The sequence below is a fragment of the Oryzias latipes genome, chromosome 13 (genome assembly GCF_053564925.1).
Source record: "Oryzias latipes strain Hd-rR chromosome 13, Olatipes_Hd-rR_3.1".
Classification (NCBI taxonomy): Eukaryota; Metazoa; Chordata; class Actinopteri; order Beloniformes; family Adrianichthyidae; genus Oryzias; species Oryzias latipes.
In genome coordinates this window covers 23,987,094-23,999,584 of record NC_136249.1, presented here as the reverse complement: position 1 = coordinate 23,999,584, position 12,491 = coordinate 23,987,094, and the positions used below count along the sequence as shown (strand labels likewise).

At 44.1% G+C, this 12,491-nt stretch overlaps 2 protein-coding genes across 2 annotated transcripts; both read left to right on the top strand.

The window, feature by feature from the left end:
- Window positions 1-7,369: 7,369 nt before the first annotated feature.
- LOC110016202 (vomeronasal type-2 receptor 1-like) lies at window positions 7,370-8,212 on the top strand. Its single transcript, XM_020708215.2, has 2 exons — window positions 7,370-7,656; window positions 7,751-8,212. The coding sequence occupies exons 1-2, from the start codon at window positions 7,396-7,398 to the stop codon at window positions 8,039-8,041; spliced, it is 552 nt and encodes a 183-aa protein (XP_020563874.1). The 5' UTR covers window positions 7,370-7,395; the 3' UTR covers window positions 8,042-8,212.
- Window positions 8,213-8,905: 693 nt separating this feature from the next.
- Window positions 8,906-10,545, top strand: LOC111948486 (vomeronasal type-2 receptor 26-like). The gene is made up of 3 exons (XM_023961843.2): window positions 8,906-9,241; window positions 9,320-9,443; window positions 9,516-10,545. Exons 1-3 carry the CDS (start codon window positions 9,179-9,181, stop codon window positions 10,412-10,414), a joined length of 1,086 nt encoding a protein of 361 aa, XP_023817611.2. The 5' UTR covers window positions 8,906-9,178; the 3' UTR covers window positions 10,415-10,545.
- Window positions 10,546-12,491: the final 1,946 nt, after the last annotated feature.

Genomic DNA, 12,491 nt, shown 5'->3' with positions numbered 1-12,491 from the left:
GGTCACCGACAAGAGTGGTAAACATGGGCCAACCAGGCTCCCCCAAGGTTGGGAATTTTACTAAGGGAAAGGGATCCCTCTCGCCTCGTGAACCAGGAAGCATATTTTAGTATATTTCTTTTTAAATATTTTTCTTTTTATTGCAGTTTTATGACTGATTTTTAACTTTTTTCCAACTTTTTATTATGGCCTCTTAATTCTCTACTGCAGTGTGTATTCAATTCAATTCAATTCAATTTTATTTGTATAGCCCAAATTCACAGCAACAGTCGTCTCAATGGGCTTCGTATCTGTGTATGCTTCACAAATATACTACACCACTAAAGCCAACTGCCATTACAAGTGAATATAGGCTGTCTGCAGGCAAAAGATGAGCAAAACTGTGCAACTTGTAACCCTCTCTTTGCTTCTACTGCTCCACAGGTGAGGCTGTCCACTGTGGTAGAGGGGAAATCTTTACTCTTGGTTGGGTGAAGGCTTAGGTCAAATTTTACCTATCAAGGTTTATACTATCCACCCCAAGAATTTCACACGACACGTGCTGAAAATGATAACAAATGTATTAATAACACAGAATTATACTCAACAGTTTCAAAAAAATTGTTCAGACATAAACCGCATGGATTCTGAAATTCTGTCAATTTACAGATATTTTTTCTTTCCTTTTTTTCCCCACTTCAGAAGCAAAAAAAGATCAAATTAATTAAAAAAAAAACACTGAGATCTCAGGGAAAATTGTAATTTGGAGCTCCAAAAAACCTCCCACAAAAATACCCTCAAATGAGTGCACTCAACAGTCCTACCGCCCTCTAATGTCCAGGAATGTAGTTCATGGAGTCGGTTTGGGTGTAAGGGGATGATGGGATTGGACCAACGGTCTTTTCACATGAGGAGGGAAATGATCCAAGATGGAGGCGTAGAAGGACCGGGAACAGAAGACGGCAGACAAACGAAAACTCCTCTGGAATGTCACATACAAAAAAAAAAAAACAGCCTGCACAACGTGCAGTAATATTAGTAATTTATAGTCTTATTCATTAGAAATTTATTTATTTAATTTATTTATTTATTTATTTATTTTTTAACTTGTCCTGTCCAACAGCTGGGCAGACAGATGAGAGCTGAGGGCCTCTTGTGTTGGACATATTTTACTTTAACAATAGGGGTTATTAATCTTCAGACAAACCAAAGGTATGTCTGAATAAACCCCTTTTGTAATTGAGGCCAAACTTTATTCATTTCAACCATGTTTAAAAATTTTTGGTGTTGGACAGGACGGAAAAGGAAAGAAGGGAAGAAGAGAGAGGGATGTTAGAGAGAGGGGTGGGGGTTAGGAGGGTGATAATAGGAGGGGAGGGGGGATAAGGCAATGAAACAGCATAAAGCAACAAGTTTACTGGTTGTTTATCATTACGGTAAGGTTCAAATGTAGTACAAAAAGGGCGGGGCCTGTCCACACACACACAAAAATGTTATCAACACACCTGCTAGCTGCAAAAATGTCCACATGTCAACATGTACACAAAACAGATAGTGTTCACACACGCATACTTATGCCTTAAAACCAACTAGTGTGAAATATTTCATTCATTCTATCACGCAAACTATTAGTGCAAAGGTGAGCTAACACCTGTGCTCAGGTGAGTGTTTATGTTCTTCTAAAATGGATGGAGGAATGTGTAAAGAAGGAAGGAGAGTGCCCAGCCATCCCCACACCAAGACCCCCGCCGCAGCAGCAGCGGCAGCTGGAACCCCCCCAACGCCACACGGGAGCAGGCAGGGAACAACCGCCCCCCCGGGCGACGAAATCCGCCACCCAGGCCAGGGCCAGCAGGACCGCCGCTAGGCCCGCAGAGCCAGAGAGCAGGGAGGCATGGGGGGAAAGAGAGCGCCGCCCCAGCCCAACCAGGAGAGCAGCCCCCCCGCCGCGCCGGGAGAGCCCAACGCAGGGCCCCACCGGAGAAGGGCGCCTACAGCCCCAGACGAGTACCCCATCACTACCCAGGAGTACCGGGCACCCCCCCGCCCCAACCCCAGGTACGAGCCAGGAACCCCCAAGGGAGACCCGCTCCGCACCCCAGGAAGCCACCCACCCGGCCCACGGTTGGTCCAGGGAGGAGCAAGGCAGGGGAAAGCCGCCCCCGCCCAGGAGGGGGGCACCCCGGGGAAAAAGGGGGCCCACAAGGCTCGGCCACAGTTGGAAATTTGGCGGGGCCCAGCGCTCAGGGGCAAGGACCCGAACCCACCCCCCAGGGACACGAACACCCCCGGCTCAGCTGTAATGTGAACCCCCTCCCCGCACGGAGAGAGCACCGCCGGGCCCAGGAAACTGTCACCCAACGGACACGGCCGCCGTTGTCAAGGGCCCGGTACCCCCCACCAGGGAAAGGGTAGGGGACAGATGGTCCTAGGTCCGACCTTCCTTGCAAAATGTGTGTGCGTGTGTTTGAGAGGGTGTGTGTGTGCATGTGTGTGTGTTAATGTGGGTATGTATGTATCGAGGGGGGAGGGGTGTGTGTACTAGGGGGGGTGCAGTTAAAATTGGCGGGTAGGGCACTAATATCTCCTGATTACTCACAGTGATGTCCCCTCACCCTCCCCACCAAAGGGCCCTAAATGTCTAAGGTGCTGTTAAAATTGGCGGGTAGGGTGCCAGGAGGACATCTGCTGCTTGCTGGCAGTGATGTCCAAGAACCCCCCCCTACCAAGGGCCCTACATGTCTAAGGTGCAAATAAAACTGAAAGAGGGGGGGCCCACTGCATACGGCAACCACAGGAGGGGGGCCACTGCAAAGTAGCCCCCCCCCCAAGGCGCATCGCAGGTTAAACCCCCCACCCCCTCACCCTAATATGAGGTTATATGAGGAAGGGGGTAAGTTGGGGACAGCTGGTAGACTGTCCCCCGGTGGTCAAACAGCTGTCCCCCAGCCCCCCCCAGCATAGGGGCCAGGTCCACCCAGCCCAGGGGCCCCATCCCCGGAGGCGCCGACACCCCAGGCCCAGCACCACCCACCCCACACAGAGAGAGAGGAGCCAGAAGCCATTCATTTCTTTTTTTTTTTCCTTTTCACCGCATAGCAAAAACATACAATGGTCTTTTACATTTATTAACTGCATTAACCAAGTTATAATTGACAGTGTGACTGAATATAAAACAACTGACAAATTCTTATAAAAAGTAATAAAAGTTATCCCGACTGGTTTTAATGTAATCTTGTGCCCGCGGCAACTCGGTTTAGCATGCTAACACAGATTTGAATAGCTGCAATAACTCACCAGGATATCCGTTGTACGAAGTATCTAAAAAATGTTCAGTGCAGTTTCAGCAAAGCACAGCTTCAGGATAAATCAAAAAGCTTTCTAGGTTTTTCTGTCAGGGTCGGGTGGTGGACACAAACGCAGGACGCCAGCGGATACGTATAACTCGAATTTAATCGACTATTCTCGTGAGAGTACAAACAAACGAAACGACACTGTGACCATGACTGGGTTGACAAAGAATATATACAGTGACTAAAGTGGAAACAGGTGAAAACAATTATTGAGGTATAGACAACGAGTGTAACTAGTGACCAGAACAGGAAGTGTCAAACGGCCGCCCTGGCCCCTCCTGGTACCTAACATTTTCTTTCTTTATACTCCAATATCAGTTTGGTTTTCGCTCCCACAATCCGTTTCCTTCTCTTTGACTCTGCACACAAGGTGTTGCAAAAGAACGCAATCACACAAAGATCTCAGTAGGAGTAAGATGATCAATCTGAGCTAAAAATCTGTATGCCAAAAATGCACTTCCAACAAAGATGGTAGGCAGTTAAAATGTTTTTTTACATTAATTTGTTAGGAAAAAAAAGTTTTTTTCTGTTACAAACAAAAGAACCTGTCATGGTGCCTCTGTCAGCCCTCCTCCCCCTCCCCTCTCTGCCTGGCCACTGATTCAACCCAGCTGCGTCCACTCAACTCATCACCCCACCAGACCTAATTAAGGAGCTCCAGGACCAGTATTCATCACCAGTTCGTTGCCCCTGATGGTGCTTAGTCTGGTCTTCTCTAAGTCTCTTGTTTTGTACCTCGTGCTCTTGCCTCACGAATCTCTACCTTGTCTCCAGGACCTTCATTACCACAAGTGGATGCCTGAATCCGTGACTACCAAAGCTGAAACAACATTAACTCATCATTAACTCGTGTTAATGAGTTAATGATATGAGTTAATGATGATGGGCCCTGAAGTGGGCCCAAGCCTTCATTTCAGCTAACCCCATTCCTCACTTACACTATGAACATTTCATTAACGAGTTTCGTTTGAATTTTTGATCAACCCCGTAAGCAAGAGGAAGCTACCAGACGCCTCTAAAATTTAAAGCAACGTAATCGGACCATCAGTGACCACATCATTGACTTCCGCATTTTAGCGGTGGAAGCAGGCTGGCCTGATCTAGCTTTAAAAGGCATATTCTATCAGTCACTGAACGAAACCATTAAAGATCACCTGTGTACACAACCCGAGGCCAACTCGTTTGAAGAACTTGTTTCGGCAGCTCTCAGATCTGACATCCGGCTCAGAGAACGGCATAACGATTGTCAACAGAACCCACGTAAATTCACCAGTAACCCAGCGACCTCTTCTGCTACCATCCAGTCATGCAGATAGGACATTCAAAACTGTCTGCGGAGAGGCGACAACGACGCAGAGAAGAGGGTTCGTGTTTTTATTGTGGTGCTTAAGGACATTTAGTTTCACAATGCACCTTACGTTTAAACCCCCGAACCCCCGCTAAATGACAAAGTAATTCCATCATTCAAGCTACCATGACTTTTTTGTACATTCCTGTCAAACTATGCTGGAAAGCAGAGGTTCATTGTGCTAAAGCCCTGATTGACTCCGGTGCCAAACAGAGCCTCATCGATCATGACCTTGTCATTAAACTCTAAATCTCTCCCCACAGAACCTTTGGATACACCCATCGAGGCCTCTGGCTTGGGAGGTCAACACCTCTCCAGGATAACCCATCGCACCAAACCAGTTCAGCTACTTCCGTCCGGTAATCACAGGGAAACTATTCAATTCTTCATTATGCAGTCTACCCACACCCCGATAGTCTTAGGTTTCTCTTGGTTAAAACTTCACAACCCTCAGTTTAATTGGAGCCTTGGTCAAATAACTAATTGGAGTGCCTACTGTCTGGCTAACTGTCTCTCGTCTGCTATACCCTCCACTCGCCATGTTTCCATTGAACGTTCCAGTAAGGTGTATTTAGAGCTGCATCCAGGAGGCGCTATCCCTGGGTCACATTCGCCCCTCGTCTTCCCCCATGGGAGCTGTTTTTTTCTTCGTGGAGAAAAAAGACAAATCTCTTCACCCATGCAAAGACTATCGGGAACTCAACCAAATAACTATAAAAGATAAGTACTCTCTACCACTAATCACCTCTGTGTTAGACTCTGTTCAGGAGGCCCGTGTCTTCACAAAACTAGATCTTCGCAACGCCTATCACCTTGTCTGTGTCAAGGAGGGGGACGAGTGGAAGACGGCATTCAACACACCACTGGGACACTATGAATATCTGGTCATGCCCTTCGGGTCGACCAATGCCCCTGCCGTCTTCCAGAGACTGGTTAATGATGTTCTCAGAGACTTTTTGAACTGATTCATTTTCATATATTTAGATGACATCCTCATCTACTCCAGCAATCAATCCCAGCATGAACAACATGTCTGTCAGGTACTCACTAGGCTTCTCGAAAATCAACTTTATGTCAAGTCTGAGAAATGTGAATTTAACGTAAATACAGTACAGTTTTTGGGATACATCATAGAGGCTGGTCGTATATGACCTGACCCCTCTAAAATCAAGGCTGTGACTAATTGGGAGCTCCCAGACAACCGGAAAAAACTCCAACAATTCTTGGGTTTTGCCAATTTCTACAGGCGGTTTATACGTAACTACAGCATTATAGCCGCGCCCCTTACTCGGCTCACATCCACCAACCAAAGTTTTCTTTGGACTCACGAAACTCTACAGGCTTTCGACTGTCTCAAAGAACTTTTCGTCACTGCACCCATATTAATCCAACCCGACCCTTCTCGTCAGTTCATCGTAGAGGTGGATGCCTCGGATACTGGGGTCGAAACCGTCTTATACCAAAAAGAACTTAAATCTGGTAAACTCAAACCATGTGCCTTCTTCTCCAAAAAATTATCACCAGCAGAACAAAACTACGACGTTGGGAACTGGGAACTGCTGGCGATCAAACTGGCTCTAGAGGAGTGGTGGCACTGGCTGGAGGGGGCAGAACATCCTGTCATCGTTTGGACGGACCGCAAGAATCTGGCTTACCTGGGGACAGTATGCTCATCAGTAGTGAGGCGTACATATTACAAATTATTCAGTATAGTTTAGTTTTGTGCCCTTATTTTCCGTGTTAAAAACATTTTGTTCCTTTCCTGGTTGTTTCTTTGTTGTTGTTGAAGCAATACGCCTTGTAAAAGAGTTGACATTTTAGAAAATATGACCATAATTTCTGGAGTTTTAGTATTTAATAATGTTATAATATTTTTATAAATCACTATCAAAATAAGGTCTCACTCAGAGACCAGTGCCAAATTAAGGATATCAGTATCACACATTTTGGAATGATAGCTACCACTAATCCTACTAACAAAGAATCAACAGTTAATTTTTCTTCCTTAGTGTATCCACTTATTTAGAAGAAACAAAAAAGTGAGAGCTTTAACACGTGTTTTGTATCTTTTTGTTTTTATTTCTCACAGAGGTAAACAACAGACTCAGACAAAGAATAACAGTTTCATTGTGTCATGGAACAAACAAGACTATGGGGCCTTTTTCCCCAGAAGAATAAAAACAGCGATATATAAACAAGTCAGGACCTCCTCAGAGTTACATTCAGACATTGAAGGGATGGAGATCTCAGCTTTCTTCACTATCCTGCTGTTGTCTCTGTGTTTGTTTGAGATGAACTCAGTTTTTTTGTTGAGTGGATCTCTGACTGGCTTGAAACAAAGGACTGGGTTTGATGTTGCCAACATTGATGCTTCCTCTGTGAAATGTAAACTGCGGGGTACGACAAGTTTACCTGCATTCTGGATGGACGGTGACTTTGTTATAGGTGGTGTGTTTTCTATTCACTATACCATGTATACAGAGATACATATTCATGCCACCATGCCTGAGCCACCAAAATGCATAGGAAGGTTAGTAAGAGTTTAAAGGAAAACTAATGTATCACTTAAAATGAAATCTTTTATGATGTTTTGTCTTTTGCAGTTCAGCTGTTAAGGTTTCAAAAAACAGAAATCGTACTATTTTTGCTAAAAGTTGTGTCCTTTTTTTTGTCACTTTCAGCATAAATGCTCGTGAACTGCGTTTCTCTCGTACAATGATCTTTGCCATTGAGGAGATTAACAACAGCACAGAGCTGCTGCCTGGTATCAGGCTTGGTTATCAGATCCATGACTCATGCGCTGCAGTGCCTATGGCCATGCAAGCTGCTTTTCAGCTATCCAACGGGGGGGGGAAAGTTTTCTACAAAGATAGTAATTGCTCTCAGTCTGGCATGATGGCGGCTGTTGTTGCTGAATCTGGATCCACACCATCCATCAGCATTTCTCGGATCATTGGACCCTTCAACATTCCCCAAGTAAATACTTTATTCAATTATTTTCAAACATTTTCACAAAGTATTTTATCACTAACTGACCACTTCTTAATTAAATGTTTGTAATCTCCTTTAGGTCAGCCACTTTGCCACATGTGCTTGTCTGTCTGATAAGCAGCAGTATCCAAATTTCTTCAGAACAGTTCCCAGTGATGCATTTCAGTCTGTAGCGCTGGCTAAGCTGGTGAAACACTTTGGCTGGACTTGGATAGGTGCTATCTGCTCTGATTCAGATTATGGCAATAACGGGATGGCCTCTTTTCTTCAAGCAGCTCACAAGGAGGGGATTTGTGTGGAGTTTTCTGAATCTTTTCATCGGACGCAGCCTCATAAAATCCAGAAAGTGGTTGATTTCATCCGCAGGTAATGTTGTGTGTGGTAATAGGTATTTTCCACATTTTGTCTTTTATGTTTATGTTTCCTCAGAGTTTAATCCTGTTAAAAATAATAAAGACATAACATGAAGACTTTTATTGATTAAAAATACATTTATCATATACTTAGATCAACAGCTAAGGTTGTTGTTGCCTTTGCTGGCTTTGGAGAAATGAAATTCTTGTTGGAAGAACTTGCCGCAAAACCTACACCATCTCTTCAATGGGTAGGCAGCGAGGCTTGGATAACAGACACAAATTTGCAAAGGTTCACGTTCTGTGAGGGGGCCATTGGATTTGCTATTCCAAAATCTGTCATCCCTGGCTTGAGAGATTTTCTGCTGGATCTCTCTCTTTCTGAAGTGGCAGCATCCCCAGTGCTGACTGAGTTTTGGGAGGAGACATTTAAATGCAAACTAAGAAAAGGTGAGTTTTTTTCTTGAACAGAGACTTTCATCTCTCAGATTGTGTGGTTAAATGTATTAGTATGCTAAAGGATTTCATTAAAAAACATTTTTTAGTAAGTGTTGAATAGGGTTTAAAATTTATTTTTATTGCCAATACATATGAATACCCAAAAAAGGACTCCAGTGAGGAGAACATCATGATAATTTCTGTTATAATATTTTTCTCTGTATCTTTGGAGATGTGAATACAGAGCAACGTGCCTGCAATGGAAGTGAAGACCTACAAAAGGTTCCAAATGCATTTATTCCATCATCTCCACTGAGAATTACTACAATGGTGTATAAGGCTGTTTATGCGATAGCACATGCTATTCACAGTGTTGTGTGTGTGAAAAAAAATGAAACAGCTGAGTGTGACAAACGTTTGATGTTGGAATCCAAGCAGGTCAGCTGAGACCTTGTTTTAAATTGTATAATATTGCAATTAAAAAGATATAGGATTATGATGTTTTTTCAGATTTTAATTTTTTTATACAATATTTTCTTTCATGTTTTTATCTGCAGGTTTTAAAAGCATTAAAGAAAGTAAATTTTACCCAGAATGGCTATCATGTGTCTTTTGAAGAAAATGGAGATCCTGTGGCTGTTTATGAGCTGGTCAACTGGCAGAAGAGTGAGCGTGGTGTGATTGAGTTGGTAACAGTAGGATTCTATGATGCATCCATGCCTATAAACAGAAAATTCCATTTTGACAAAAATCTAACCTGGATGGATGGTAGAAAACAAGTAAGCAGTCTGATGAGAATTATCTTTTAAAATAACTTTTTTCAAAACACTCAATGTTTTGTGTTGCCTCTGTGAAAGGTGCCAGTGTCAGTGTGTACTGATAGCTGTCCTCCAGGAACTCACAAAGTGCTGCAGAAAGGAAAACCCAGCTGTTGCTTTGATTGCATACCATGTCCTGAAGGAGAGATTAGCAACACTACAGGTAAGATCCTCCATTTTCAGAGCAGACTTCATGATATTTTGTAACTAACATTTGCTCTCTGTGTTTTTCTAGATTCCTCTGATTGTTTCCCATGTCCCATCGAATTCTGGCCAAATCCAGAAAAGGACTCATGTCATCCCAAACCAGTAGAATATCTTTCCATTGATGAGACTCTGGCTATCATCTTGGCTGCCGTTTCTGTTGGTGGAGCATGTCTTGCCATCCTAACAGCAGCAGTGTTTTTCCATCACAGAACCACCCCAATAGTACGGGCCAACAACTCAGAGCTGAGCTTCCTGCTGCTCTTCTCCCTGACTCTGTGTTTTTTATGTTCCTTAACTTTCATAGGGGCTCCCACTGAGTGGTCCTGTATGCTGCGTCACTCAGCTTTTGGCATCACCTTTGTTCTTTGTATCTCATGTGTGCTTGGAAAAACCATAGTGGTCTTGATGGCCTTTAAAGCCACACTGCCAGGTAGCAATGTCATGAAATGGTTTGGTCTTCTACAACAAAGACTGACTGTAGTGTTTTTAACATTTGTTCAAGTATTAATTTGCATCGTTTGGCTTGTCTTGAGGCCTCCATTTCCAATGAAAAATTTTATCACGTACAAAGAAAGGATAATCCTGGAGTGTGCTTTGGGTTCTGCCATTGGATTCTGGGCTGTGTTGGGATACATCGGACTTCTGGCTGTGTTCTGCTTTGTGTTAGCTGTGATGGCTCGGAAACTGCCGGACAACTTTAATGAAGCCAAACTGATAACATTTAGCATGTTGATTTTCTGTGCAGTCTGGCTGAGCTTCATACCAGCTTATGTCAGCTCTCCTGGCAAATTCACAGTAGCTGTGGAGATATTTGCTATTCTGGCCTCCAGTTTTGGACTAATAATGTGTATATTTGCTCCAAAGTGTTTCGTCATACTGTTTCAGCCTGAAAAAAACACAAAAAAATATTTAATGAATAAAAATTGATTGTTTAGAATACATTTTATATGCAAAAAATGCTTTTAAATGTTTAAAGCATGCTTTACGAATCTCTTTTGGAAAATTACGTTTGTTATTTTCTTTAATGTAAAGGTTTAAATAAAGAGAAATACACCATCTTCCATGGTAATTATGTATGCATTTCTTGTTGGACCTGGTGGAAAAAAAAGAGAAGTTTGACATAAGAGTGGGGGAATAATAGTATTAAAGAAAGGGGAGAAAAAGGTTAACGAAATTTGAGAATGTTTAACACATAGGAAGGGTTAGAATTACAATGCAACAAGTTACTGGAGATTTATAACTATTGAGGTCAAATATTACAAACAACTACAGCACACTCGTATATAGTTATGCACACAACAAAAGCATGTATTATTACATCATGCATACTATTTGTGCAAAGGTGAGCTGGCACCTGTGCTGAGGTGAGCGTCTGTGTTCTACCATGGAGGATGATGGAATGTCAAAAGAGGGGGATGCCTGGTAAAGCCCACACCAAGACCCCGGATGAAGGAGAAGCATCAGTGGCAGCCAGGTCTCTTCATAAACCTGCACGGATTAGAATATCAAGGAAATCTGCCAATGGGGCAATGCATCATCAGCCACCAAGACCAGAATGACCACCACTGTGGCTCACAGTACCAAAGAGCAGGAGCTGGAGCCCCAGCCCAGACAAAAAACAGCTCTCTGGCCGCACCAGGGGGCCTATCATAAGGCCCCATTTGCCTGAGAGGTTCCCCAGCCCCAGACAAGCAGCTGATTAGCCCTTGGAAGTTCTGAGCATTCCCCCCATCCAAATCCAGGGTACAAACCAGGAGAGACCTGTCTCATGCTCCAGGCAACAACCCTCTTACCCTACCAGACGTCCAGTAGAGAGCAAGGCAGGGGTCACTCCCCTCCGGGCAAGAACAGGGCACCCAAGATAAGTGGAGGTCTCTGACAAGCCTGGTAAACATGGGCCAACTAGGCTCCCCACTGTTGGGAATTTTGAAGAGGGCCAGAACAGCACCACAGGGACAAGGTCACCCCCACACTCAGATGTGATGTGATCCCCATTATGGCCTAGCCAGAGAACTCGGCAATCCCTCTCCCTGCTGCAAGCTGGGGATATATATATTTATCATATCTCCTCTTTAAATATTTTCTTTAAACACAGGGTGTTCCTGTGACGTCATATCCGGGTCAACGTAATCCAGTCCTGGTCATGTTTGACGGTTGCTCTCTTGTTTGGCATTAGCCTGACTACTATTGCTTAAATTAAGTGTTATTTGGTTTAATATTCACATTCACATCCATCACCTTTTAGTAGCAAATACACTACTGTGTTAACCGCTTGCTGTCCACCACTTTATTCTCAGTTTGCTAAATAACTACTTCTCTTTAGCTAAACACCTCTAGCCCTAGCTTTGCACTTTTTTAGCATGGCTACCACTTCTTCTGCCTTTCTCCCTCTCTCCTGCCCCATGTGCCATATGTTTAGTCAGGATCCTGCCTCCTTTAGTGTAGATAGTGGTAGGTGTGTTAAGTGTAGTCTTGTGTTAGACTTGGAGGCTAGGCTAGAGCAGTTAGAGGCGCGGCTCCGCACAGGGGAAGCTAAGCCGGCTAGCCAGGTCGTTACTCGTAGTGCGGGCCGCGCTGCCAGGGCTAACCCAGTTAGCACCCCAGCACCTTCTCAGCAGCCAGGAAAAAAATACGGGTTTGGGAGGAAACATAGTGCTAAACGCAAAAACTTAGAGCACTCGAGACTCCACGTTAGTAATAGGTTCTCCCCCCTCAGCGACACACCCGCAGCACCCTTAACTCCAGTTATTGGCTCTTCTGTAGTTAGTTGGCTACAGTCAGGTGTTATCTGGGGGACCAGAGTTGGTGACATCGAGGAGAACCTTAGGATGTTAGCCCAGAGTAAGTCCAGGTTCCTTTGAGTCATGATTCACGCAGGCGGTAATGATGCCCGACGGAGACAATCAGAGGTTCTTAAGTTAAACACAGCTTCGGTGTGTAAACTGGCCAAGTCTATGTCAAACACTATAATTTTCTCTGCTCCCTTGCCGAACTTAGTCATTGA

Bases quoted from the DNA above. Each gene is read 5' to 3' on its own strand.
- LOC110016202 (XM_020708215.2), top strand. From the start codon at position 7,396: ATGATCTTTGCCATTGAGGAGATTAACAACAGCACAGAGCTGCTGCCT. The intron at 7,657-7,750 runs GTAAATACTTTA...AATCTCCTTTAG, and splicing joins GACCCTTCAACATTCCCCAA to GTCAGCCACTTTGCCACATG.
- LOC111948486 (XM_023961843.2), top strand. From the start codon at position 9,179: ATGCCTATAAACAGAAAATTCCATTTTGACAAAAATCTAACCTGGATG. The intron at 9,242-9,319 runs GTAAGCAGTCTG...CCTCTGTGAAAG, and splicing joins GGATGGATGGTAGAAAACAA to GTGCCAGTGTCAGTGTGTAC. The intron at 9,444-9,515 runs GTAAGATCCTCC...GTGTTTTTCTAG, and splicing joins AGAGATTAGCAACACTACAG to ATTCCTCTGATTGTTTCCCA.